Genomic DNA, 27992 nt, shown 5'->3' with positions numbered 1-27992 from the left:
AATTAAGAGGTTAGGGAGAATTGTTCACATCCCAACGGACAACAAAGGCAAAAGCAGTAAAAAGGGCGCATAAGAAGAGAACGAATTCCCCGTTACGTCACTTTTTTGGGCAGATAAATACGCACTTGTCCCCAGGCTGGTTCAAAAAAAGGCAAAAGCAGTAAAAAGGGCGCATAATAAGAGAACGAATTCCCCGTTACGTCACTTTTTTGGGCAGATAAATACGCACTTGTCCCCAGGCTGGTTCAAAAAAAGCTTACAAAAACCCTCTGAGACATGGAGCCCAATTGGAGCATGGCATTGCATTCTTAAACGATAAGAATGAAATTTAAAGAAGCAGAATAAGATCAAGAATATGATATGACATTGAAAGCTTCTTTGGTCGTAAACATTCTCAAACAAGGATAAAGAAAAAAGTTCAAATTCCTGTTTCCGTAAATGTGTTCAGTGTTATCTACCATGAGATCGGCAGTAGCCATTGTACCGCTTTATTCCAGAACACTTATTATGCCAATGCCACTTTTCTATTCCTCTTTCTGTTCCACTTTATTCTCAGCACATTTGAAGAAGAATATTCGAATTCGACCATTTCATTTATCAAGAAGAACGATGCACTCCTCAGCTGCCGCTCGTCATTCCGCTAATTCACGCAGACACAAAGGTGCATTTTCTTTCTTTGTTTCTTTTTGAAAAAATAAATTAAAATTGAATGTCGCGAAAATCTGCAAATAATTTCAAAGATTGGTCTCAATTTCTGCAAATTTCAGATGATAATTACAAATTTGGTGTAATATTTCTTTCCTTGTTACAAATTTATTTCCTTAAAGCCAATTTTCCCTAATCTTTTAATTTCTAATGATAATTGCAAATTTATTTTAGTTTTCTTTCCTTATTTCACATTTATTTCTTTCTCTTGGCCTTAATTTCCGGTTTCAACAGATTTGTGACAATAGTTGCAATTTTTTTTTAATATTTTCTTTCCTAATTTCACATGTAGTTTATTATTGCTTTCGGTTTGTCTTAATTTCCAATTTCGGTAATTATCTGGTATTATTTCAAATTTCTTGTAAATTCTTTTCTTATTTCACATGTATTTTTTTTTATTGCCTCATTGTTTCCTATTTTTTCCAGTTTCTGCAAATTTCGGATGATATCTTCAAATACAGTGGTATATCTTCTTTCCTTATTGCACACGTATTTCCTTGTTACCTTAATTTTCCTTAATTTTCCAATTTCTGCAATTTTCTGATGATAATTGCAAGTTTAGTTAAAAGATTCTACTTATTTCAGACGCATTTCCTTATTGCGATGATTTGCACTTTCGGCAAATTTCTGATAATAATTTTTTGTTATATATGCCATTCTTTCTTTTCTTATTTCACACGTATTTATTAGTTTCTTGTTGCCTTATTTTCCAAATTTGTTTTGGAAGAAATGAAATCATGCATTCAATTTCTAGCAGTATAATCACCAAAATTTTCTTGAAAGAAATGAAAGCCTGAATTCAATCTCTGCTTGAAAATTTTGAAATTTGCATTTGATGTCTTTCTAATAGAAATATTCCAATTTTTGACTACAGTAACAAATTCAGGCCTCTTTGTTTTCTAAATAACATTGTCCTAGTTTCCTTTTCTACTTTGTCAGGTCAAACTTTTGAATTCAACACACAAAAAGGCTCAATGCCTTCCGGGTTTTTAATCTCATGCCTTATTTGTTGCAGTGGCCTGTTGCATTTAATTTCTACCTGAGCTGTTTCAATTTCTGATAATTGTAGCAAATTCAGGCTTTTATATAGTTTTTTTTTGTGACATTTTGATGGACATGTGGTAGGAAGAATTGTAGTAGTATTCCCTAAATGTAGCCATCTCACCCAAGCTTTCTGCTGTTCCGAGACATAGTTTCTGAGATAGCCTTCCAATCATTTGTTCACAATCTCTGTTTGCCCATCAGTTCGTAGGTGGTAACTCGTGCTTGGAGTAAGCACTGTGCCACACAATCTGAAAACCTTTTGCCAAAAAGTGCTTAGGAACTTGCTGTCCCTATCACTTACAATGTTCTTGGGCATCCCATGCAATCTAAACACCTCCTGAAAAAACACATCAGCAATCTGAATTGCTGTAAATGAGTTGGTAATGGCAAAGAAACGAGCAAACTTAGTCAATCTATCCACCACCACATAGATACAATCCTTGCCATTAGCTTTCGGCAACCCATTGATGAAATCCATCGAGATACTTTCCCATTTCTGATTGGGAATAGGTAGAGGTTGTAACAAACCAGCTGGGAAAGTCTGCTCATTTTTGTTCATCTGGCAAGTGTGACACTCCTTGATGTAGCTCAACACTTCATTTTTCATGCCCTTCCAAGAGAACCTCTCACAAATCTGCTTATAGGTCTTCAAATATCCTTGATGACCAACAAGAGGAATGGCATGGAAAGTCTGTAGAATCTTCTTTTTGAGCTGAGATTCAGGTAACAAAAAGATTTTACCCTTGGAGAGTATCAACCAGAGATTACAAGAATCCCCTTGACCCCGCAAGGGGCAATGCCCCTTGACCCCACCTTGGGGGCGCTGCCCCCAAACTCCCGTTGAAAAATATGGGGGGAAACTGCATCGATAGAAGTAGGGAAAATTTAACCTCCAAGTCTGACATTGATTGGATCGACTATGTAGATATAGAGGTTGAGGCTGTAGCCATGGCAGAGGAGGAGCAGAGAGCACGAGCAGAGACAGGAGATACTGATAGTGACACAGATGTTCCTGATGTTGGTTGGTGAGCATGGCATGGTGTCACGAGGAGCGACTATGGCTGCCGAATCATCCAGGACCTACATTAAACGCCTTCGCAGGGGGCCAGGGTGAGAGGGTGCACGCTCCTTTGAGCCATAGGCTCATATTTGTATTTACCTTTGGTATTTGTGTGGAACATTTGATGATGATCATATGATGACATGGATTTTTTATTCCATGAGTTTTGTAATATTGTATACATTTGACAATATTTATATATTTATGTTTGTTATTTCCTTCAACTACAATTTGCGTTTATGTTAATGTGATTGATGTATACTTGTGAATGTAATCAAATGAGCCGAGTTTGATGATGTTATTGTGTCTTTAAGGTGTATTCAATAAAGGGTGCATGAAACAGGTTTTAAATCTTTAAAAATCTCTAAATTTCTTGAGTTTTTCACTTTCCCGAGTCCAGCCGAGTCTAACTCCGAGTCCCAAGTCCGAGTCCGATTCGGCCTTTCTGAGCTTGAGCCGAGTCCGAGTCTCGTTTCTTTGGTATCAACTCATCAACCACCTTGTACCTTTCATCATGAAAAGTACCCTCAATAATGTTGGTTGCAAACTGATTTTTGGCATAATCAGCAAGCAACAAGTCTCTCCAATCAGCAGTAAGTTCACACAAAGAGCTTAAATGGGGCCTTCTTGAAAGTGCATCAGCTACAATGTTGTTCTTGCCTTTGACATACTCAATGTCAAAATCGTAATCCTGTAGCTTACTTACCCACTTTTGCTGCCTTTCATTCAAATCCTTTTGATGTTGTGAAGTGTTTGAGACTATTATGATCCGTCTTGACAACAAATTTGCTTCCCACCAAGTATTGCCTGAACTTGGCTAATGTATGCATGATTGCAAGCATCTCCTTGTCATAGATAGAATAAGTTCTTTCAACTCCTCTTAATTTTCTACTCTCAAACACAATTAGATGCTTCTCTTGCATCAAAACAACACCAATACCTTCTTCTGATGCATCACATTGTAGTTCAAAGGGCTTGGTGAAATCTGGTAAAGCCAAAATAGGGCACGAGCTCATAATCTCCTTGAACTTGTCAAACACTACTTATGCCTTCTTTGACCATACAAAAGCTCCTTTCTTAGTGAGCTATGAGGGGGGCAGTCATTTGAGAGTAGCCTTTCAAAAACCTCCAGTAGAAGCCACATAGACCCAAGTGTTAAAGTTAGAACCAGAAAGACAAAAAACTCAAAAATCTGAAACTTAGAAAACTCATAAGAACAAGATAGACACAATTTTATCCCGAGAAAACCCTCCACCTGATGGTGAAAAACCCAGCCACACGAAAAATGAACCTTTTATTATTGTCACAAATCTGATACAATGCTCACAAGATTAAGTAAGCAAAGAACTAAACACGATTGTTAGCATTTAACAATCCACAGTAGAATTTGAAAACTGTTCAAGAATGACTAAAGCTTCCACAAGACAAATAACATATAAACTTCCTGCAACAGGGATAATCATTCACCAATAGAATACAAAGAGCTGAAAAGATACAAAATTACTGAAGAAGATACTGAAGCGTTGAATAAGAGCCTGACAAGAAACTCATCATATCAATGATCGTAGATGCATATGGTCAATATGATCTCACTGAAGAACTTCATGCACCACAAAATTAAATTGCAACATGTCTATATGGACATGACAAAGCTTGAAGAATATTTAAGGCGGTGGAATACGAAAAGCCCATGTCGACAATTACCATTCATCTCGCTTCAAAAACCGTTACCAAGAAGAGTCGCACAACTATAGACACTGTCACACCTCTTGACGGAAGAAAAACGATAGAGGAAGATGCAATCATTAAGCATGAAGCTCCCAAGAGTCGTAGTCAATACACAAGGACGGTGACAGATATCAAAGCTCATTACACTTCCAGCCTAGCAAAATTCAATATTATCAAACAATAGAACGAACTGAGAAGAGCTCATACACGATAAATGAAAAACATCAGCAATATGGTTTCACAACCATCTCAGGAATAATGATGTCTCCTGCTGCTATCAACGTTAACACCAAGAACCCCTTCAGATGTGTTAAGTTCTCAGGTAGAGGCCAATCAACTATCGCCTTGATCTTCTCAGGATCAACCTTAACTCCATCTGCATTGATGATATGGCCAGGGTAAAGCAACTCCTTCATCCCAAATTCACACTTAGACTCTTTAGCAAACAAAGACTCGGACTCCAGAATGCTAAGTACTTCATCCAAGTGCTGCAGATGCTCCTTCCACGACTTACGAAAAATGAGGATGTCATCAAAGAAGATAAGCACGAGCTTCGTCAATTGCTTCTGAAAGATCCTGTTCATACAAGATTAGAAGGTAGCAGGAGCATTAGTCAAGCTAAAGGGCATGACTAGAAACTCAAAATACCCAAAGTGGCATCTGAAGGTTGTCTTCTCAATAGTAGATTCCCTCATTCTAATTTGATGATAGCTAGATCAATGTAGCTCATCAATCCTAGGAATAGGGTATCGATTCTTGATGGTTTTCTGATTGAGAGCTTGGTAATCCACGCACATGCGCATGGTTCCATCCTTCTTCACTAACACCATTGTTGAAGCAAAGGGACTCTTACTTGGCTGGATGTATCCCATGTCCAAAAGCTCCTTAATAGCTTTCTCTATCTCATCTTTCTGCTTCTTGGGATACCGGTATGGAGTAGTGATAACCGGCTTCGCTCCCTCTTCAAGTTCAATTATGTGCTCAGTCCCTCTCTCAAGGGGTCTCCCAGGGGGTGGGCTTTCAAAGACCTTACTCCTCTTGGTGATCAACTCTTGGATATAGGGAGGATAGTGTCTCTTTTCTTCTATTGGATTGGATGACATGATCATGCATTCCGCTGCCCGTTCCACTTGATCGTGACAAATCAGCCTCTTCATCCTCTTTAGTGACACAATTAGAGGGCCTCCATTAGACATCCCTCTTAACACCACTTTCTTCCCTTCGGACATGAACTTCAACTCCATTGTTTGCAGATTGAGAGTGATCTCACCAAGAGATCGCAGCCATTGTATGCCAAGTACTGCATCATCAGTTCCTCCAATGCTAACCATGAAGAAGTCATCCTTGACTTCATAATTTCCCAACTTCAAAGACATATTGGAGACCATTCGGTTGCAAGAGATAGTTGAACCATCAACTACCATGACTTTGAATCCTTCAACCTCATCAGTTATCAAGCTTCTCTTTGCAACAATCCTTTCATCAATGAAATTGTGAGTTGCTCCGGTATCAATAAGAGCAATAACTTGGTGCTCTCTAAGCACTCCCCAAAATTTGAATGACTCATTTTTGTGAAGGCTAGACAATTGTGCAACTACACCCCTATCTTCATGGCCGTCATCAATCTCTTCTGGAACCTCCTCATACTCACTTTCCCTTGTTCAGTTTGCTGTTCTGAATTTTCAGAATCTGATCCATCAGCAGAATAGGATTCCATTTGACGTGCATTGCCCTTTCCATGACACCTATGACCCAGGGCCCAAGGTTCCTTGCAAGAGTGACACAAATTTTTTCTCTGGAACTCTTGTTGGAGCTCTTCATCCATCCGAGAAGGGAACTTCTTGGTCTGATTTGAAAACTTCTTTCTATCCTTTCGATAGGAGAAAGGCTTGGTCTGAAATTTAGACTTAGGAGCATCCAACTCCATACTCCTTGACTTTTTGATAGCTTCATTCAGCATTGGAGGATCAAATACTTTCACCCAACCCTTCAATGGCTCTTCCAATCCTTTAGTAAAGAGGACCACAAGTCTCTTCTCTGTAATGTTTGGCACCATCACAACTAACCTTTGGAAATCAGCTACGTAGGTGTCTAAGGATCCTTGCTGCCTCAACTGTGCAAGTTCTCAAAATTTCAGCTCAGGGGGTTTTTGGTATCAAATCTCTCAATGAGCTTATTAGTGAACTCGTTGTAGGTCACAATAAGACCATGTCCAAGAGTAACCAAGCCATGGTACCACCATTCGTGAGCAGCCCCATCCAAGTGCAAGGTGGCAAACTTGATTGCATCTTCCTCTGACATTGGTCTCAAGGACAAAAAACTGTCCAACTTTTGCACCCATGCTCTAGCAGAACACTTATCACTCCCATCAAAATGTTCTAGAGTCACCTTTCCAAGAGCTTGTTGATAGTGTCTCGAAGCAAAGGAACGGTTGTCATATCTCCCACCTCTCTTCTTTTTTTGATTCATGAATTGGTCTAGGGTGAGAATATTCTGGATCTCCTAGTGGTTCCCCCCGGAGGGTAGATTAACAGGGGCCGAATAGTAGGGGGCTAGAATACGCTAGAACTTCCATTTCCATTTCCTCTAGGGTTGTTAGAGGTGCTGGCCTCAGGGACATTAGCGGGCTGATTCGGGGTCCCACCAATATTCTAATTAAGTTTTGCCAACAACTGGGACATCATGCCCATCATAGTGTCAAATTTTCTTTCTGCTCTCTTTGCAGCCCCATTCGGATCTGATGTTTTCTCTCCCATTGAATCAACTGAATCAACTGTTGTCTCTCTGTTTCTCAAAACTTCTGAAAAAGTCTCTTCAACTGGAATGGGTGGAATCTGATATTGCTGTTTTCTTTGTTCTCTGTTGTAGTATCGGATGTCTGTGTCACTCATAGAGAACTCTGATCACTTTGAACAGACAGGCTGACAGGAAAACCAGCTTTGATACCATTGAAATGACCCCCTTGATTTTTTTGGATTTTTCCCAATTACAATCAACACAAACACCCGTTAGGGTTAGGAAATGATAATCAAAATACAGCTGAAAGGTAACCCTTCCAGTTTCTGATCACCAAGAGCCCAATGTGGGAAGGTGAGAGCATACGGTGATAAGGGGATCGTTAGCTTAAATAATCAATTGGAAATTACAATGCTGGGCGGCAAGCCGACCCCTTCCGCTTATCCAACGGGTGATAGAGATTTCAACAGCAGTATGGCGGTATGACCAACCAATTAAAAAACCAAGAAACTGAAATAAGCAACAATCACTCGACCACTTATTCAGCGGGAGGACAAAAAAAGGAATTACAATCTACTCAACCGCTTATTCAGTGGGAGGAAAAAAAAAGAAATTACAATCTACTCGACTGCTTAGCGGGAGGACAACATTACAATAACAAAGAAGGCGGCAAAGCCGACCTCTTCCACAGTAGCTATTAGTACTACTAATCAGCTTTACAATAAAGAGCATGAGATTTTAGATTAGTACATCACTGTCCATCGCTGCAAATGATAACATAAGCACCCCCAAAACCAACATAGACTAACCACACCAAGAACACACACCACACTACAATTTTCAGAATCTGAAATACAATAACAGCAAGCTGGAAACTCAGATCAGCGACTTCAAACCACAACAAAATGCTCACAACTCCACTAATACTCAACGGATTGACTCAAAAATGATTGCAAACAAAAGCTATGAGGTAGGCGATCATGCTAAGACCAACAAACTGCAACAAACTTTCCCAAACACAACTTGCATGCATTCCAAGATAACTCTAGCATGGTACGGCTAGGGCAGAAGTATGATTTGCAATATTAAAATGACTCCAAATCAAGCACTGAAAACTTACATGAAGAATCGCCTTGAGCATAGGAAAAGTACGAGCAAATACCTAGAACTGGTAGATGACCACGTAGAGACTTATGAGCAAAACACACTTACAGCCACATTGAAAATCAGCAACCTGGAACTCACACACAGCATTCCAAAAATCAGAAAACTTCGAACACAAACTTCTCAATAAATTCCATCTATTCTTCTGAGTGAAGAACAGTCCCAAATCTCAACTAGTCGTTATCTTTCAAGCGAGAAGCTAAGCATACAGTCCAAGAGGTAAGCATCCCTCGAAGCATTCCAACAACATTTCGACAACACTTAGTTATAATTTTCATGGATGATCCAAATGAGAGCCCAAGGCCTTTATTTATAACCTCTTTGCAGGCCAAATTCAAATTCAAATTCCACTCACATGGTGCCCAAATTCAATTAGCACTTCATTCCACCTCCTTAACATAGTTTGCCCAACTCACATCCACCCTTAATCGCCACTTTTGATAAATAGAAGACTTATAAAATAATGTGTAAAGTGGGCGCTCAACAATGACTTCTAAATAATAATATAACTTAGGCAATCTTACTTAGAAAATCATCCACCTTGCCTTAAGTTATAATTTAATTATAAACATCATGTCAACCCCTTGAAGTCATAACACAAATTATGCCTAGGCCATGGAGAATAATAAAGTATTAAAAAATATTTTTGCTTCCAAATACTGAATACTGCCAAAATGAGCTGAGGCCAAGGTATTGAACTGCGTTGCAAAAACTAGTCATTTGAGTTCGAACACAAGTTCTCGCCAAAATAGCACTGCTAAAAATAGTACTTACTATAAATAGCATACTGCTAAAACTAGTAAGTGTTTCCAAAGTGATTTTAACCCTAATCTGAGTAGCTATCGTACTAACTAAAAATAGTAAGTCTAGAAAAGGTTTTCGGATTGATTTGCATGTTATACCATCTTGAAGCTCTTAGAAAACCTAGAAAAACCTAGAGAAATAAGCTGCCTTCACCTCCACTTACTAAAAATAGAAAGTTTGCCAAACTTCGTTGCTTTCTATGCATGTATCATCATCGCGAAGCTTTCTGAAAACCTAGAAGGAATCCGGAACCCAAACTGACAAACTCCAACATGCAAGCCTTCAAAAATGCTGAAACATCCTCCCAAAGGTAGGAAACCCTAATTTCTGCTTCCGACTAGCCTACGGGTCTCCGGAATAGGCTAACGGTCAACTGAGCTGATTACTGCTAAGAAGGGGACATTACAACATCTAGTGTCATCACCATCGATCAGATTAGATCAGAACTGTTATTTTGTTACAGGCAGTAACACCCTTGTTCTTCATGGTATGCATGGGGATGTGTTTAATAATTATGCTTAATATTTGAAGCCCGATAATGTTCTTATGCAGAATTAATAGTAATAATAATATGGACTGCAATATGTATGACAGTCATACTTAATTTCATATATATATTCATAATACATAAGAAATTAGTATACTTATAGTCTAAATCATGTTATTATTGTCAGTACTTAAGAAGATGGGAATGAGATGTTCCAAGGAGGGGCAGTCTAAATCCAAGCAATAGGTTAAGTCCCAAGATAGGGAGGGATCAGTGACCCATAAGCCTTGAGGGTATAGACCCAAGATAGTTAAGGGCTTGGATTTGTAAACTTTGAGGGAACCTATTGTATTTGGTCTCTAAGCGCTTGGGTAACATACATAGACCCTTCTCCCTTAAAATTGAAGTAGTAGCAGGGTTTGATATCTATATTAAGAACTATGAATAATGAAATAAATCATCTAATGAGGAAGATGAATAAACATTTGTTAATAACTAATAAATTGAAGAATAACAATGACTAGCTTCATGATTAGTCTCTCAATCAATTTTAATATATTGAAATAGATTAACTATGTTAATCAGGTAGGGGACATTACAACAAACATACCATCAAGATGACACCAGAAATACGTTGGGAAAACCCTTCACGAGAGAAAAACCCACCTTCCAGAAACATCCACATTCAATGTATTATTTAGCAATGAAACTATATAATACAATTTTAGAGTCTCCATGAATAATTTTAAAACATCAATCTTGTCCAACACATCCTTCATGTGTCTACACATAATGGCTAATCATGCAACCACACATCTCACATCATGCTTCACACATGCACTCTACAGTAGAGTTCAATACAAATGACACTCAACCCAACCACTAAACATGTGCTTGCTTTTGTAGAATCAAACTCACACAAATACAGCTGTGGTGTTGATGAAACCGTGTCTCAAAACCATGAGAACACAAAACCATTGACCAACAACATTTATTTTTTGGTACTAGGTTTTCCCAAAATGATTTTTATTTCAATGTGCAACCCACACAATATATTTAACCATTGTTACAATACAACTTTACAAGTGGACCTCCAAAAAAATTAATGTGGCTATACACATCTTAAGATGTAGCACAAATAAATAATTATTTTACATAATTAAAATATTTATTTTCTTGTGCAAAGTGTATAATACACTTTTCCTAACATTTTCCCACTTGTTGTATACATTGCATAAGGGTCAATTTATGAAATAGATTATAGCCATTCATGAAACCGCATGAATCTTTAGCATACTTTGGTGCTCCATCAAGATACTTAGAATAACATCAAAGTGACCACCATCTCAAGTATGAACTCCTCTCATCCTCCAACATGCCAGCTATGGAAGAAATTGAGCAAACCCAAGTGAAGATGCACCAATCCAAAGAACACAAGCATCAAATCTATGCAATAAGGAAGGCTCGAAGTAGCTACCAAGGAAAAATCCCACACGATTGGAAATAGCAACCACAACAAATGCTAATACATCCAATCATCCATACCCCAAAAGGTATCAAAAACATTAATAAAACTCATGCCAACAACATACCCAAACCCATAAACCAATTACAAGCTCTTTGTTTAAAATTTGTCAACGAAGAACTTACATATCAAAGAACTCCCATTGTATGGGTAGTGTCAAATCTGAAAATAGGTCAAAGCATACCAAGTGTACTAATTACCACTCATATGAAGGTGTGCCTTATAATTAGAATAATTAGAACCATTTTGTACAAAGAACAGTTGCCATGATCCACATATGTAACAAAAACTCCTGCATACTCCCTCACTACTAGTCTCCATACTTCTTCCAAATGTTCCAACACTCAACAAAAGAAAGAGACTAAAGAGACCAACATGTTGTTACTAAAAAGCAATTGAGTGGAATAACTTTTAATTTATTTTTTCTAATTTTCTGATTTCTGATGCAAAACACAAATTGGAACAGCAAAATCAAAATGAAACCAATTGTTAGAAACTTGTTGTCAAACCTCCTATGGCGGGCAAACAACTTCAGTTTCACCCCAAAGTAGCATAATTCACTTATAGTAAATAGCCCAAATAAAAGTGCTGGTTAATGTCTAATAAGAGATGGACAACCGACTTAACACCCTTTGATATGCAATTAGGCTTGGATATGACAAACTTCAAAGCAAGTGCTGATATGACTCAAAATAAACGAATCAACTTGCAAATGTCAACAAACATTAAAAAATGGAACCCTAGGGTATTAAATTTGCATGGATTTGAATTAAACACTAATTTATCACCTTTAAAATGCTTTTATTACATTTGCAAAATATTGGAGCAACTTACAATGATTGATATGTTCAATTTTCAGCTTGTAATAATTTAATGTGACCATAAATGAGGAATGCATAGCCATAGGAGCCCTACATGTTGAATATTAAAAAGTTTGGTGGCTGAATTTGACTGTAGAAGTGCTAAAGCAACAACAATCATGAGACAAATGACCTACGGAGGTCACGTGGTAGCTGGGAATAGTCAATTAGATGTTGCATAGCAGTCCCGTGCCCTTCATAACAGTTGATAAAATGTCTGCAAACAACAAAAAATGCTGATGATGCTTGCCAAAAGTGTTGTAATCTTCTCCAATGCTCAAACACATAAAGATGGCTTGGAAATTGATAAAAACAACAATAGTTAGGAAATTCTACCCTCCCAAGCAATTACGTTACCAAGGAAAGTCATTGGAAATGGTATTGAAACATATGATGAAGAACTCTCCCTTGAAACCCTCCAAAGTGATGATATCACTAGATCCACGAAATGTGCAACATATGATGATCGATTCACCTCTTCTTTGCTAGTATACTCAATTTGATGGCTGTATTTGCTGGTTGCTGCACTAATGATGAAGACATATTCCTTGAAAATGCTAATTTCATTGTAGCAACACCATGGCAATGACATGTGAACACTAAACTTGGCCAAAAATGCTGATTTCACTGTAGTGACAATGTAGCAACAATCAAATGTGTCCAGAATCCTCAAAAATTTGATATCTACATTGAAACCTTCCAAGTCACGAACCCTCAAATTGAAAGTAATCCAATTAGCACATTTGCAACTCTCGGTTGGAATTGTCAATGTTGGAGATGAGGGTTTTTGTTCCCAAACCTAATAGTGAAAATCTTAAGAGTTTCATCTTCCAAGATTCTCAAATCAACTAAGGGTTTTTGACTTCGGAACTGAACTTGAACAACAAAGCTCAAATTTGAAATTTGAATGGAAAAATAATGACAAAACTTCATCCAAATGAAACCAAGCTCCCTCCTTTTGTAGCACTCAAATTGGGCCTTTGGGATGAATTTCCTTAAGTATTCAATTTATTTATTTATTTTAATTATTTAAAAATACATTTTATTTTGTTAGTGTTAAAAAATACTTTTTATTTTGATAATAATATTATTTAAGTTGTCCCTTAAATTAAAAATTACTGGGCTCAACTTAAAATAATATTAAAAATTGTTTGCCTTTTTTTTATCCAATGCCCCCAAATTATAATTTTTGCTATTTTTTAATTTTTCTAAAACAAACACAATTGAAGCAGCAACTGAACTTGTAATATAAATGCTGATTACAACTACTAAGCTGGAAACTTCACAAAAATGCTCAAATAACCCTAAATTACACTTATATGATTTGCAATCACTATTACAATAACAACAACACTGATTTTATTTAATTTCAGCATAGAAAATTGTTTACAAGATTGATATACAAGCCAAAAACAAGTTTCAAAATTATAACTTTACTAAATCAAGTCACTAGTGATCAAATGATGAGATTTATGCACAATGGCTGTTGGTAGGGCACTGCAAATAATTTTCCAACACCATGAAAGTCAGGTAAAACACTATAATGTCTGATATAACCTCGAATGACTGGTAAACACCTTATATAATTATTTTTATCCTCCAAAATACTGCTATAACACCCTAAATGACTGCGGCAAGGCTAGAAATGAATGTTGGTGGCTAGGAAAAGGTTTGGAAGTGTTGTGCTAGTCTACATAGGCTTACGAATTGTAGATTCACCTCCAAAAGGTTGTCTAAAGTAAAGATGAAAAACTCTTAATCGGCAATAAATCTTTTGGCCCAAGATTTTTAAAAAATCGGGACTCAGCAGAAAATTGGCAAATTTATCGAACATTTGACAATATATAATTTCTTAAAATATTTAAAAAAAAACACATATACACTAAATTTATAGAACATAATAACATATTACATATTTCCATCATATATAAATCATAATTTGAGTCAAATACATATCATATGCCAAAAAACAAGTGAAAAAAGTAAAAATAAAAATAAATATGAAGTAAAAATAAGTGGAAAAGCAGAAGACAGGGAGGGTACGCATTGAATAAATTTACTATAATCACTTTTGTGGGAATGTCAAACTTCTTAGTCCATTTGCAAAGTTAATTCTGGTGCTTTATTAAACTAATGGACCCCACAATAAAAGATTGTCTACAGCTGTGCAGGGAGGCTTCAATATTTTTTGAATAGAGTTTTGCCAAAACTTCTAACATTATATCTTCACAGATTTTACTCATTTATATTTCGTTTACTTATCTATATTCACAGATATATTAGGCACAACAAAAGTTTTTCTTTTCTTTTCTCTAGCATTCACGTGCCCTTTCTCCCTCCCGTCGGCATTTGGGTGCCTTGTCTCCTGCATGTGTAAAACCACTTTCTTTCGAGGGTCTAAAGAAATGCATATCGCAATTAAACTTTAGGGTTTCACTTAAAAACGAAATAATTTTTTTTAACTGCGATTTTTCGCGATTTTTTCTCAAAAATTGGCGACGAGTTTTTTAGCGATTTAATCGTTGCCATTTTTGACTCCCGATAAGTCGCGAGTTAGACGATTTAATGGTGATTTTTTCATCCTTGGTCTAAACGGAAGAAAACCCACAATAAGAGGTTGGAAATGATACGAAATACTGATTATTACCCTCCAACATGATTTGCTCTTCAAAACCATGCAAATCATTTCCCAAAAGAGCCAATAATGTTGTCAATGTTGTATTTTCACAGGTATCGCATGTCAAGAGCAACATATATCCGATCACACCTTGATGTAAGTATCGATCTGCTGAAGTAATAATGCTGAGTGAAGGAGAGCGATCTGTGAGTGTGTATTCGATACCGTTCCAAGAATGAAGACACCTTCAGCACTTATATGTGTATCGTGACCCTTCACGAGTCGTCCTCCTTTGAGGGCGACTCTTCAATTTGAAGAGTTCTGACTTACTTACGTCGGCCTATAAATTAAGTCGACGATCATAGACAATTAAGTCTCTCGCCCCTAATAATGCGCCAACACTCCCTCTTTAGCTAGGGAGATATTTTTCTCAAGATTTGAGTCACATAGTGACATTCACCATGGCTACTCCCAAAGTGGGAATGCAAGTGAACACAACTACCATGGCTACTCCCATGGATGGTGAATGAATAGGTATCACCTCACCGTGATAACAAACAACATGGCTTGTCCATAGACATCACCGCATGTGATATCTACCATTATGGCTTATCCATGGATATCATAGATATCTCCTCATGTAATATCTACCATTATGGCTTATCCACGGGTATCATAGATATCTCCTCATGTAATATCTACCATTATGGCTTATCCATAGATATCACTTCACATGATATCCACCATTAAGGTATATCTAAAGATATTACTACATGGCATGTCCATGGATTTCACTTCACATGAAATCCACCATGAATATAATGTTATATCCACCATTATGGCTTATCCATGGATATCACGTCTCATGATATCCACCATTATGGCATATCCATAGATATTACTACTAGAGATATAAACCATTATGACATATCCATAGATATCACGTCCCTTGATATCCATCATAATGGTATGATTAATCAATATCGTAAGATTGTCACCTTATGATAATGATCAGATGTACAAGAGTTCACTATTGAGAGATCGTCACCTCACAATAATGTTCACAGGGGCTCATCAAGCACTGAACCAAAATTGTTATGGAGTCACACACATGACATGCACCATGAACCATATCAGAGGGTGTAGATAAGGGCTTTCTCCTTAAGACTCTCTCAAAGAGAAATGCAATCACAAGAGTTTACACTTTAAAACATCTTTTGAAAAGAAGAATACATCAGTGAATAGCATACCTTTCCACCATGTCTCTAACACAGTGATACTTGATCTCCACATGCTTTGACCTTTCATGAAATACAAGGTTGGAGTTTGCATCACTCTTGATGTATTCCAAGCTCACCAAGTATCCATCTATCTAGGAATATCATGAACTAGGAGTCAACATAAAGGCCTTCCAGCCTACATACATGGGACTCCATCCCATGAATCATAGTCCTCTGACTGTTGATCATTAGAGAAACCCTCTTGACGTGGTCCACTCCCTTTGAATCAATATGACCAAGATCTTTGAAAATCAAATAAAGCAAGTCCTCTAGCTGCTCCCTCTGAAGCTTGAAGTACTAACCTCAACCGCCTGACCTTCTCGTCCAAGGTTGCTTCTGTAGGTTTGTCAAACTCCCTCTGAATGTTAATTCCTCCTCTTCGAAGAAACTGATTGTAATGACAACTTGAATAGGTTCTTCCTCTTCGAGGGATGCCTCCAGTTATATATCACCAACTCAGCTTTATGCCAGCAAGCTGCGTCTCTATTCTTCAGCCTGCGAATCTTTCTCACAGGATATATCTTGAATGTGATCTCTCATCATCCTTCTGATCTTTAATCTGACTTATCTCTTTATTGCTGGTACCCATGGAGTTAGTCTTGTAGCTGAGTCTCATCTTCTCATCCACACAAACAACACGGACTACTAGATAACCCTTTGCCACATAATTTTTTTGACAGAGTATTCAAATCTAGATCGATATACTCAGTCACTGAGAGAAGGCGATTATACAACAATCAGGCTGAGCCTTGTTAGGCTCTGGACGACATTTCCTAGAAGGCACAACAACCATTTCTCTTTAGACCATTCGCCACTCTCTACAAGAGTAATACACTTTCAACTTGATGCAATAAGAACTGGATGTTGCACAGTGGAATAAGGTCAACCATTAATGAAGAGCAATCTGATCACCACAATCATGAATGAATCTATCAAAATGAGCAATGACTATAATTCTTCACAACTCTGCAATACAGATCACCAATATATTTACAAACTGAGATACATAAATGTACTGCCCTACATCAAACCCTCCCAGATCTCATCAAAATCATGTGGCCAATTTCTAAATTCGAAATAGCAAGAAATAGAGTGACTTCATCCAAACAATTTAAATGTTGATCAAGGAGGATATACTGAGGCTGCGAAAATGATGGTCCCATCGACCTCTAATTGGCCAATAACAAAATGGATCACGGTTTGGTGGGCCAAGGATATGCCTCTGAACCATAGTTTTAAAACTCGTGGACTCGCCGCGAGTCCGTGGGAGCCACGAGTCGACTTGCCAAGGACTCGCGCGGCGAGTCCTGGCAAGTCCATTTGAAAGATTCGCGAGTCTTTTGCACGGACTCGTGAGTCTTTCAGATGGACTCGTGCGACCCAGAAAAACCATCAGGCAAGCTTTAAAAATGATTTTTTTTTTGTTTTTTTTGCCTTCATTTGGCGTAACTCCCCCCCTTTTTGACTTTTTTGGGGGCTAAGGGGTAACCCTAATTGGACGTGGGCCAATAGAAAAATAACACCCGACGCCTTTATAAAATAATAAAAGTATTTTTGGCCTTGCGAGGCGCTGCCCCTTGACCTCGCCCTAAATCGCGAGAGGGAGCGCGCAAGGGGCGATGCCCCTTGACCCCAACTTGGGGGTGCCGCCCCCAAACCCCCATCAAAAAATATAGGGGGAAATTGCGTTGATGGAAGTAGGGAAAATTTAACCTCTGAGTTTGATTAGGCTCCATAGAACAACATAATTAGCATTGAAGAAATCTTGGTATTATCCCTTTTAGAGTTGAAAGTTTGAAACTATGAGTATGAATGATGAAATTTCAAATATTGCGCGTTTGTTGATCATATGACGTGTAATGTTTCAATTATGGCTCTTATGTTCTCTAAATGCATTAATTTCTTTATGTTTTTTTGTAAAACTACGGTTTTGTTTTTGTCGAGTCCTTGCCAAGTCTTTCGCGAGTCTTTCACGAGTCCGATTCCGAGTCCAAATTTTTGGTTTGCCGAGTCCATGGCGAGTCCGAGATTTTCAACTATGCTCTGAACTGCTGTTGATCCTTTATTGTATGTGCCTTCACACTCCTCCATTTGTGCAAATGGATATAGTATTGACCACAAGTGAAATTCTCCCTCACCCGCTTGATGATTGGAGATCTGGAAGTAAACTTCCTGAAAAGATGAAGATCTGCAATGTATGGGAAGCACCATTTCACTCAATATTGTGAGGGACTATCAGCACAACCACTCATGGAGAACTTTGCAACGCATCGTACATCCTTCACTGTTGGAGAAGATCCTAAGATAAGGGTTCCATAGATCATTTCCAAGCTATCAGATGAAGCATCGAGGCATTCCATCAGGTAATAACACACGTATACAGTCATAATCACCAAAAATAGTCTCAAACTATACTCCATGTGCAACTCCCAAGGAGCCCGATGAAGACATTTGCAACACTATCCATAGTATAATGAGTGCCTGAAGACTCTGTTATAGCTCCTTACATCCACCTACTGGAATCTCCGAATGTAAATATGAAGGCGATAAGTTCTCTATTGCACACACAGTCTCCAGTAAGTTTCTTCTTCACAGAATAATATTACAGCAAAACCAAGGAAAGAGCCTTTGAATATTCTTAACAATATTAAATACTTCCGACTTCAGTATTTGCAATGAACTTGAAGCCCATGGTTAATTCATATGCTAGGAATTAATATAATTCTGGTATCTCTCTTTTGTTAGTATCTATTTGCAGTTCAAAACTCCCAATGTTGAACCATGAAATGTCCCTTAAAAATACTTCAAAACCTGGTATTTAATCAAATTTTAGAGGGGGCGTTCCAGCTTCTTTCCGACCAGCAAGAACACCACATCAAACAGAATAGTCTCATTGCAAATCATACTATCCTCATACTAACGGCCTTTCTGAATAAGCCCAAATGGAGAAGACAAATATTGCAAACTGATGTAATTGTCTGCTACTAATAACATCGGGCGATGAAGATAGATTCGGCCTCCGCAGTTTAATACACCACTTGACCTTTGCAATGTTCAATGATTTATTCCCTCAGCTGATAATAATAATAATAATATTATGCCAAACATCAAATGTATTATCTAAAAGTCTGATAACATCAAATGCCTAACATTAAATATAATATCACATTCATATAGTTTAAAGTCCATCAAATAAACCCGTAACGAATATGTGCAACTGCTTAGGGATATTCAACAAGAGAGTCGTGACAAGGAATAACTGTGCACCTCTACAGAAATTGACACACCGAACAGGATATTGCACTACTCCTGGAATAATCCTGCTCAAGCCAAATAATATCATACCAAAATCTAAAAGAGAATATTATCATGAACGGAAACAAACACAGGTCTTATACTCTCCATCCGCATAGACTGGAAGGTGCCGGAAAGATTATGTCCACACGATTTATAAACTTCGGTCGATAACTTTCTTAGCTAAGGAAGCCGACAAAAATGTCTTTCTTCGAATATTACTGTTTATATGACTCCGTTGGAATGAGAGAATTCCAAGCATTATAAATTCCTTACGCCGTGACTATGAACTTCAAAGTTCACATTTCAGCGATATATCATTAAACTATTCCTTCCTGGGTATTCCGGTGAGGGAATTACACCCAGTCTAGATCTGATACCGTGTTGTATTTTCACAGGTATCGCATGTCAAGAGCAGCATATATCCAATCACACCTTGATGTAAGTATCGACCTGCTGAAGTAATAATGCTGAGTGAAGGAGAGCGATATGTGAGAGTGTATTCGATACGGTTTCAAGAATGAAGACATCCTCAACACTTATATGTGTATTGTAACCCTTCACATGAGTCGTCCTCCTTTACAAGGAGGGCGACTCTTCAATTTGAAGGGTGCCGACTTACTTAAGTCGGCCTATAAATTAAGTCGACAATCATAGACAATTAAGTCTCTCGCTGCTAATAATGTGCCAACAGTCAATGCTGGTTGTTGTCAAAAATATTGGTTCACCTCTCTAGGAAAGGCATGATAGACTGAAATCATGTAAATAATGTTTTCAAACAGTAACAAACCCTGAAATTTGCCAATAGATAAATATAATGACCTCCTAAAGTGTGGCACTTAAGGTGGATGATGCAACTTAACTTGAAAATAGCGATTTATGATTTGCTTGCAAATGCCCTTTTGCGAAAACATATAAATCCACACAATCTACCAAAAAACATATTATGCAACTCCCATTTGGAATTGCCAATGATTGAAAATGAGTGTTTTCGTCCTCACCTCCAAAATGGAAATCCAAGAGGATTTTTGTCCTTAAGTATTTCTGAAATAAGCCAAGGGTTTTCATCCTTGGATGAGTAGAATGAATGCAATGCTCAATTTGGAAATTGAATGAAATGCCAAAGTGAATGCTAGATGCCAAATGAAGCTAGGAACCCTTCTTTTAAACCTTTCCAAATTGGACCCACGATTAATAATTTAGTTCCAAAGTATATAAAAATACTTCTTTATAATTAAGTGTTAAAAAACACTATTAATTAAATAAAATAATGTTATAATAAATTTCCATTTAAATATAAAACTAACAGGCTCAACTTAATAATATCCCTTGCTTTACTTTTTAGGCCATGGGAAATGGGGATAGGCTAGAGGAATTCTCTATGGTGGTATTTTTGAAAAGGGGACGTGACAGTCCTCCCTTCTTGAAATTGTTTGCCCTCAAGTGATTGTGGATGGAGATAATCAAGCAAGATCGTGCCCAAGCTATGGATCATGATATAGCACACAATAGAGTTTGGATCCCATGCCTGTCATGTGAAACAACTTGGGCCAACAAGTACAACATTCCCCAACTCCATTACCCAAAATGATTGTATGCAACTCTTACAACTTGGGAAACAATTTGGCCAACAAGTGTGCATGATCCATAACACAAAGCTTTGAAAATTCTGTGATGAGATCTCAAAGAGTTTCCTTCCAATCCCAGATAGTATTAGACAAGGAGTGCAGCTCACCCTTAAGATGATCCCCTTCGATTTGTTGATGCATGAAAATATCCATAAACTGTCACAAGACCAAAGGCTGCCACATGTACTCACCACCTTGTTTTTGTTGCACCACTCAGTTCCTTCTATGTGATTTAGATCCCAGAACACGTAATAGAGCTTCATAACAAAATCTTTGAGTTCTAGTGGACTCTTCAATGGTGTTGCTTGTTGCATCTTCCAAATATGATGCAAATCAGACTGTGTATGGCCTGGAAACAAGTTACAACAGCCACAAACCTCCTGGAATTTAACTAAAATCAGAACAAATGTGGCTGAAATGGTTATTCTCCTCAGCTGAAATTTTCTTCAACATCATCTAGTGATGAAACTCTTTTAAAATGTGCAAACTTACAGCTTCATGACTGATAACAGTAGTTCCAGGCCTAATATTTCAAGACCAGCAACATGACAAGGGTACAACAATTGTAAAACTGAAACTTCTTTGCAATAATAAAACATGTGAGCAATGTAGAGGCTAAGAACAGGCATTCAAGGACTGAAAATTCTCTATTAGCAGTTATTTAAGATTGGCCGAGTACCTAAAAGCCTCAACTGGAGGCAAGATAAACATAGCTGTTTAGTGTGTTTTTCTTTCCCTTAGAAAGTCTTAACTGATGTTTGGTGACTGCAATACAAGACTGCAAGGGCATTTTCTATATTTCAGGGGAAGATGGTACTAGTGTATATTAGCTAACACTGATATATTGATTCTCCCGTGAAAAGGATTGGTTCCCATCCACTCACTCACTCACACTAGTGGGTCTCATTAAAGCTGATTAAATTCTTTCAATCTTGATCAAATAGCTAATCAAATGACTCTTTAATGTAATGTGCTTCATATATGTCTTTCAACTATTGCCTCTACGTGCAATGATATCCAGAAAAAGGCATTGGAGATAACACCATGCTGTTGCTTCAAATTTTTACAATCAACACAAACCCTAGGTTCTTTTTCGATCAGCAAGATCCCAATGTGGGCAAGGTGAGAGCATATGAAAACTGGGATGTGGACAATAAGCAATCAATTTCAATTTCACTGGCAGCAAGCCATCCAGTTTACAATCAATGCCAAATTTGCAAATAGTGATATGCAAATAGTCAAAGCTAAATTGCTTGTTTACAAACTACATGTTCGACCAATGCCAAATTGGCAGATAAGTGGACCTAGATCAATGCCAAATTGGCAAATGCTGATATGCAAATTTAAAATGGATCTAGGGGCAAACCATCTAGGATCTACTTGCAATATCAAATGCAATTACTATTTGATGGTAACATGTTCAAAATTATACAATGATTTCAACACTACTAGTGGTAAACCATCCAGTGTTTATAATGGAGTTTTTATACTTGAAAATTGTATTGTCAATGGTAAATCTTTGAATGTGTTAGCAAAAATCATTGACCAGTTAGAGCTAAATTCTTGAGATATTTAGCAGCAACAAAATACCAAAATCTTCCTATAATCAACTAAGAAACAAATAAGTTAGAACCTTGCAAATATTCTTCAATATATAGTTCAATATACAGCTGTTCAGATTGCTGTTGTAAGTTTTGAGGGGTGTAGCAGTCCCAAAATGGCATGATCCCAATTACCAAGTGTATGAATGTGCTGATGATGAAGTTGCAAGGGTTAAAAGCCCATTTAAACCTCAAAATAAGCTACGTACCTAGGTTAAAGTAGTAAATAATAACCTTGATATTGGGTGGCTAATGATGTATTAACTAATACAGGGAATCTTAGACCAGCAATAACGTTCCTTTGATAAGCTTTCAACAAGCATTTTTATAATGAAATCCTGGATATATACAGCCATCAAAAGGTGCTACAACCAGCTGACAAGCAGAAATAACACTGATAAGTTTGACTTAGCAAATACAAATCAATATATCCCTCAAAATTAAAACTTCACACAATAACCAACAACAACAAACTTGAAAAATCTTCATACTAACTATATTAAATATTGGAAATCCAAAGGAATCGCACAAGCTTGGAAAACACAACAAACTAACGAAATATGCAACTATAACATGGTATTGTGGCAGTCATACAGTATAATAACCCTGTGTTGTGTTAGCTCAAATCCCAATATTTTTTTGAAATGAACTCAATTTTACTCTTTTTGATCACTTAGTTCCCAAAATGGGCTCAAGGTGAGAGCATATGAAGTAAGAACAAGGACAGGAAAATTATTTGAGAAGTGTTGGCAGCAAGTTGATCAATTTGCAATTTAAAATAATTGTAGAATTGCTCTAGACAAACTAGCTGACAGTGAGTGTGAATGAAGTTAATCAACTCACTTGATTCCGGTTCACACCATGCAAGGCGGAGAATGATAGAAAGTTAAATGGGATCCAGCAGTACTATTGTCCAAGGATTTAATACAATGAAAATTATTTGAAAAGTGTTGGCAGCAAGTCGATCAACTTACAATTTAAAATAATCATAGAATTGCTCTAGACAAATTAGCTGATAGTGAGTGTGAATGAAGTTAATCAACTCACCTGATTCCGGTTCACACCATGCAAGGTGGAGAATGATAGAAATATAAATGGGATCCGGCAGTACTATTGTCCAAGGATTTAATACAATGAAAATATTCAAAAAAGAAAGAATCTGGCGGTATACTTTCTAGATTATCACAATGAGAAATGAATTTCATTTACAATCATATTTGAATCAGTTTAGATACTTTTCTTTATTATTCTAAAAATGAGCTTTTCGTAAAATAGTTGACATGAAACTGAAAATCATAAAATAATTACCCAAAAAGAAGTTGGAGAGATGAACAAGTTTTGTAGCTGAATCAATCAACTGATACATCACTATTAATTCCAACCCAAATCGATGATTTTTTAATTTTTCTACAATTTGGTTTTTCACATTAAAAATTAGAAATTTGTAACCTTTATCCTTTGAGACCACCACTTTTAAACTGCCATTGAACCTATAGTTGTCGAGTAGATTGTATTGCTGCATTTTCAGATTGTTGCAAGTTGCAACACTTGAAATAATAATAAATCATTAAATGTTCCTTCCGAGATAAGTACAACACTTCCCACTAGAAGTATGGCTCCTACAAGGTCACTGAGCCACTTCAAAAATTCAGTGATAGATTTTCTTTGCAAATGCATTACATATACATATACATATATTTTTGCATTTCACACAACACAAACCACTACACAATCAAATTCGCACCACAGTATTATTTATTTATTTCCTAGAATATATAAATCACATAAAACCCCAAAACTATTTGCAAGCCCAAGTTAAAACCACAAACCACAGTTCCAAAATACCCACTAAATCTGAAACTCAATCTACAACTTTCAACACAATGGTGATTCTAGAGTGAAACCACACATCCAACTAGAAGGGTTTTCATCCTTAGCTAGTTACAAGAATAGATTCATTTTTAAGAAAACAATGAAAATTCAACAATAAGCCTTCTTCTGAAGACCAAACCTCCTTTTATAATCTTTTCAGAGCTATTTTTGGAAAAAAGTGTTCTTTTTTCCCTTTTTTTTTGTTATTTTTAGCAATATCATTTTTTGCTTTTTTCTTTTCAATTTATTTATTTATTAATAAAATAACATAAAGTGTCCTTATGACCACTTTTCAGCACCATGAGCCTAGTGACACTTATTCTGCACATTTAAAACTCCTTTTTAAATAATTATGTGTAAGATTTCAATTAAAATATTAATCAAAGGTACTCTTTTTGACAACTTAATTTAATTATTTAACTTATTCCCCTTTATCAAAACTTGATAGCCTATGAGAAAACTTAGGAAAATAGGCTAAGGGTCAGTAGCAGCTTACATTTGAGAAGTGGACATTACAACAAATCATTGTAGTAGTTGTATAGATTATTGTAGCAATGTTATAGATTGCTCTAGTAATGGTATGTATAATATTCATTTTTAGATTGTAGGAATAGGGTAACCCCCCCTATAAATTGTAGTGCCCTGGTAAACTTTTTAATGTGACCTGTGATGTTAGTGCAACACGCCCTTCAGTACCATGTGGGTTGGGGGGAAGACTAGACCTTGTGACCTTGTGCCTACCATAGGAAACTCTCGCCAATCGAGCCAGGCCCTAGCCCTAGTAGTGGTATGGATAATTATAGCAAACTTAAAAAAATAAATACTCTTCAATATCTTCATATTATAAGTTGAAGTAGAAACACAAAATATATATATATATATATATTTTTTGAATATTCCACACCACACAAACAAACTGAAACCCACGACCAAAATTGACAATCTTCCGAATGGTTTAGCATTGAGTAATCCTACTGTGGAATTATTTAAATAGCTCATTGAAGCCATCTTGCGAAAGGATTTTTGCCCCTGGCCAAAAGAATTCATGTTCATCCTCTAGAAAGTAGAAATTGATAAAATTAGTAAGAAGTAGATTTTCGAAGCACAAACCCCTCCTTATATAGGCCTTGAGGGATTGCAATTAGATTTTATATTCCTTTTCTTTTTCCTTCAAAAACGTAAAATTACTAGAATTGTATTTTAATATAATATATCTTTTGGATCCCATTACTAGTGACACCTTTTGATCCTCTTTTTTAAGAACACTTTTTAGATGATTAACATAAGTTGCCTATTTATAATATAACATAAAGTTTCTTTTGGCAACTTATGTTTAATATTTAATTATTTCCCTTATAACATCCCGCTAGCCTACGGGACATAAAATAATTGCCTAAGGTGCTCCTGAACATCATTGCTTGTAAAAGGGAAAATGATAGTTGATTTGGCTTATCAAAAATTCAATAACAGATCTAAACATACTGGTAGACAATGGAATCAAATTGGGACAGCCACACAAGGCCAAAAATAAAATCCTTTTCAATGGTTTGTAGATAAAAAATTTTAACATTAGAGAATCTGCAAAAAAGAGGTATATTTGGACCTTCAATTTGTCCGAAGTTCTGAAGTATAAAAGAAACTCAGAATCTGTTCTGCACTTATTTCTACACTTCCCTCTGGCTACAAAACTGTGGAAGGAATTTGATGTATTACTTGGAATTGAAGGGAAGAAGGCAAACTCTATCGATCATGATTTTAAGTGATAAAGCAGCATCTTGACAGAAATTTCCATTCTCCATCACATATAACAAATCAAACTGGCCTACATTATTTGGTATATATAGAAGGAAAGAAATGCTTGAGCATTTAGTGCTGAAGTAACTACTCATATTAATTTAGTTAAAAAAATCAGGGCTATTGTCCATGGTACAACTGCAAGCTGAAAATCATGACCACTTGATACCAACTAGGATATTTTGTGAAATGCAAAGGCATTTTGTTCTTTTGTAATAATTCTTCCTAGGAATTTTTTATAATCTTTTACTGATAGTTTGGAAAAAGTCCGTGTATGAAACTACTCAGAGACTAGGGTCATAGGTATTTCCCTTGACACTGTCCTTTAGAATGATACTAAAAAGAATTGAGTGCATGCTAATGCAGATCACCTCTCTTTGGAATCATTTTGTTGAAAAATGATGAATGAAATCTTTTGACATATATAATTCTACAGGGATCTAACTCATAAGGCGATATCCATAACTGCATTGCAAATTGTGACTTATGCAGTCTCTTCATCATTGTGTCTTTTGAGATGATTTCATGATTTAATGAAATCTAATACATTGTTTTTGTCTTCATCATTTATTTTTTGACTTGATTTTATCCTATTCTATGACTCTACATCCATTTCTTTTAATGATTATATCTTCTTGCATGGTGATGCCTGCACCTGATTAGTTTTAAGTGTAACCAATAGTTTTTTTTTATTCAGTTTAAAACCACAAAGTCTACCATGATCAGCTTATCCCAAAGTCAAAAAAATGCACATTTTCTCTTCTTGTGCACTAATCCACTTTGAAAGCTACAAGAAATTGTGAATTTGTCTGATGTCTGTTTTACAAGGCAACATTTTCTTTTTCCAAAAGGATTTGTATTCTAATTGCCAATGTTCAAGAATCACAAGGCAACATTTTCTCTTTCCAAAAGGATTTGTATTCTAATTGCCGATAAGAGTGGCATCTACACTTGTTTTGGAGCTCGTTGTTTGGAATATCAAAAGGTTAATGTGCATGGTTGATAAATTGAAACAAGGCTCCTGAGTTGTTTTTATAATCTATTCTCATTTTACTTTTTCTAGTGTAATATATTGTGTCCTACCTATCTTATTTATAAATACACTTCACCCTGCCTACAGCATGCATAGTTATTTCTACGTCTTCTTTTTGATGTTATTGAAATTAATTTCTTTTGGGATTAAACTGCTTGTGGAATACGCTCTTTAATGCCTTGAGGTTCTAATAATATATGTCACATTTGTGTTTGGCCAAACTTTAACACATTTGTTGATTTGTTCTTGCCATTTGTTTGGATATTCTTTGTTATGCTAATGTTATATTATATTTATCTCTTAGGTTATATGTTGAATCAGGTAGTCGATAAAATGGAGGGTACTGTCCAAAGCAGTGATGCATTATTTGAGCACCAACAAGTGGCAAGTCATTTTGGTCAGAAGTTTCCTATTTGGACATCACAAGAATCTGGTCATAATATTGATATGAGAAAACGAATATTTTGTAACCGATCTCTTAACATGAAGAGCATTGTAGCAATTGGTTTTGACATGGACTATACACTTGCACAATATAAGCCTGAAACATTTGAAACATTGACGTATAATGGTACAGTTAATAAGCTTGTCTATGACTTGGGATATCCTGAAGAGGTTTGTTATTCACTTCCTTCAGCTCTTACTTAGGTTGCATAAATGAAATTCACTTCTTCATTTTGAAACATTTGGTTCTTTTATTCCAAATGAAGCTTCTTAAGTTTGCCACATTATTCAAAATAAATCCTGCTTTGGTTGCAAT

At 36.5% G+C, this 27992-nt stretch overlaps 1 protein-coding gene across 2 annotated transcripts; it reads left to right on the top strand.

The window, feature by feature from the left end:
* The first annotated feature begins 61 nt into the window (after positions 1–61).
* On the top strand, positions 62–27917 carry LOC131039559 (uncharacterized). Of its 2 annotated transcripts, none has more exons than XM_059221592.1 (2): positions 62–661; positions 2675–2937. In XM_059221592.1, the coding sequence occupies exons 1-2, from the start codon at positions 439–441 to the stop codon at positions 2776–2778; spliced, it is 327 nt and encodes a 108-aa protein (XP_059077575.1). In that variant the 5' UTR covers positions 62–438; the 3' UTR covers positions 2779–2937. The 2 variants fall into 2 exon arrangements, with proteins under 2 accessions (XP_059077575.1, XP_057828332.2); XM_057972349.2 differs by lacking the exon at positions 2675–2937 and adding an exon at positions 27537–27917 and having other exon boundaries at positions 75–661.
* The last annotated feature ends 75 nt before the right edge of the window (positions 27918–27992 follow it).

This window comes from Cryptomeria japonica, chromosome 5 (assembly GCF_030272615.1).
Source record: "Cryptomeria japonica chromosome 5, Sugi_1.0, whole genome shotgun sequence".
In the NCBI taxonomy this organism is placed as follows: Eukaryota; Viridiplantae; Streptophyta; class Pinopsida; order Cupressales; family Cupressaceae; genus Cryptomeria; species Cryptomeria japonica.
This window is presented reverse-complemented; position numbering and strand designations above follow the sequence as displayed.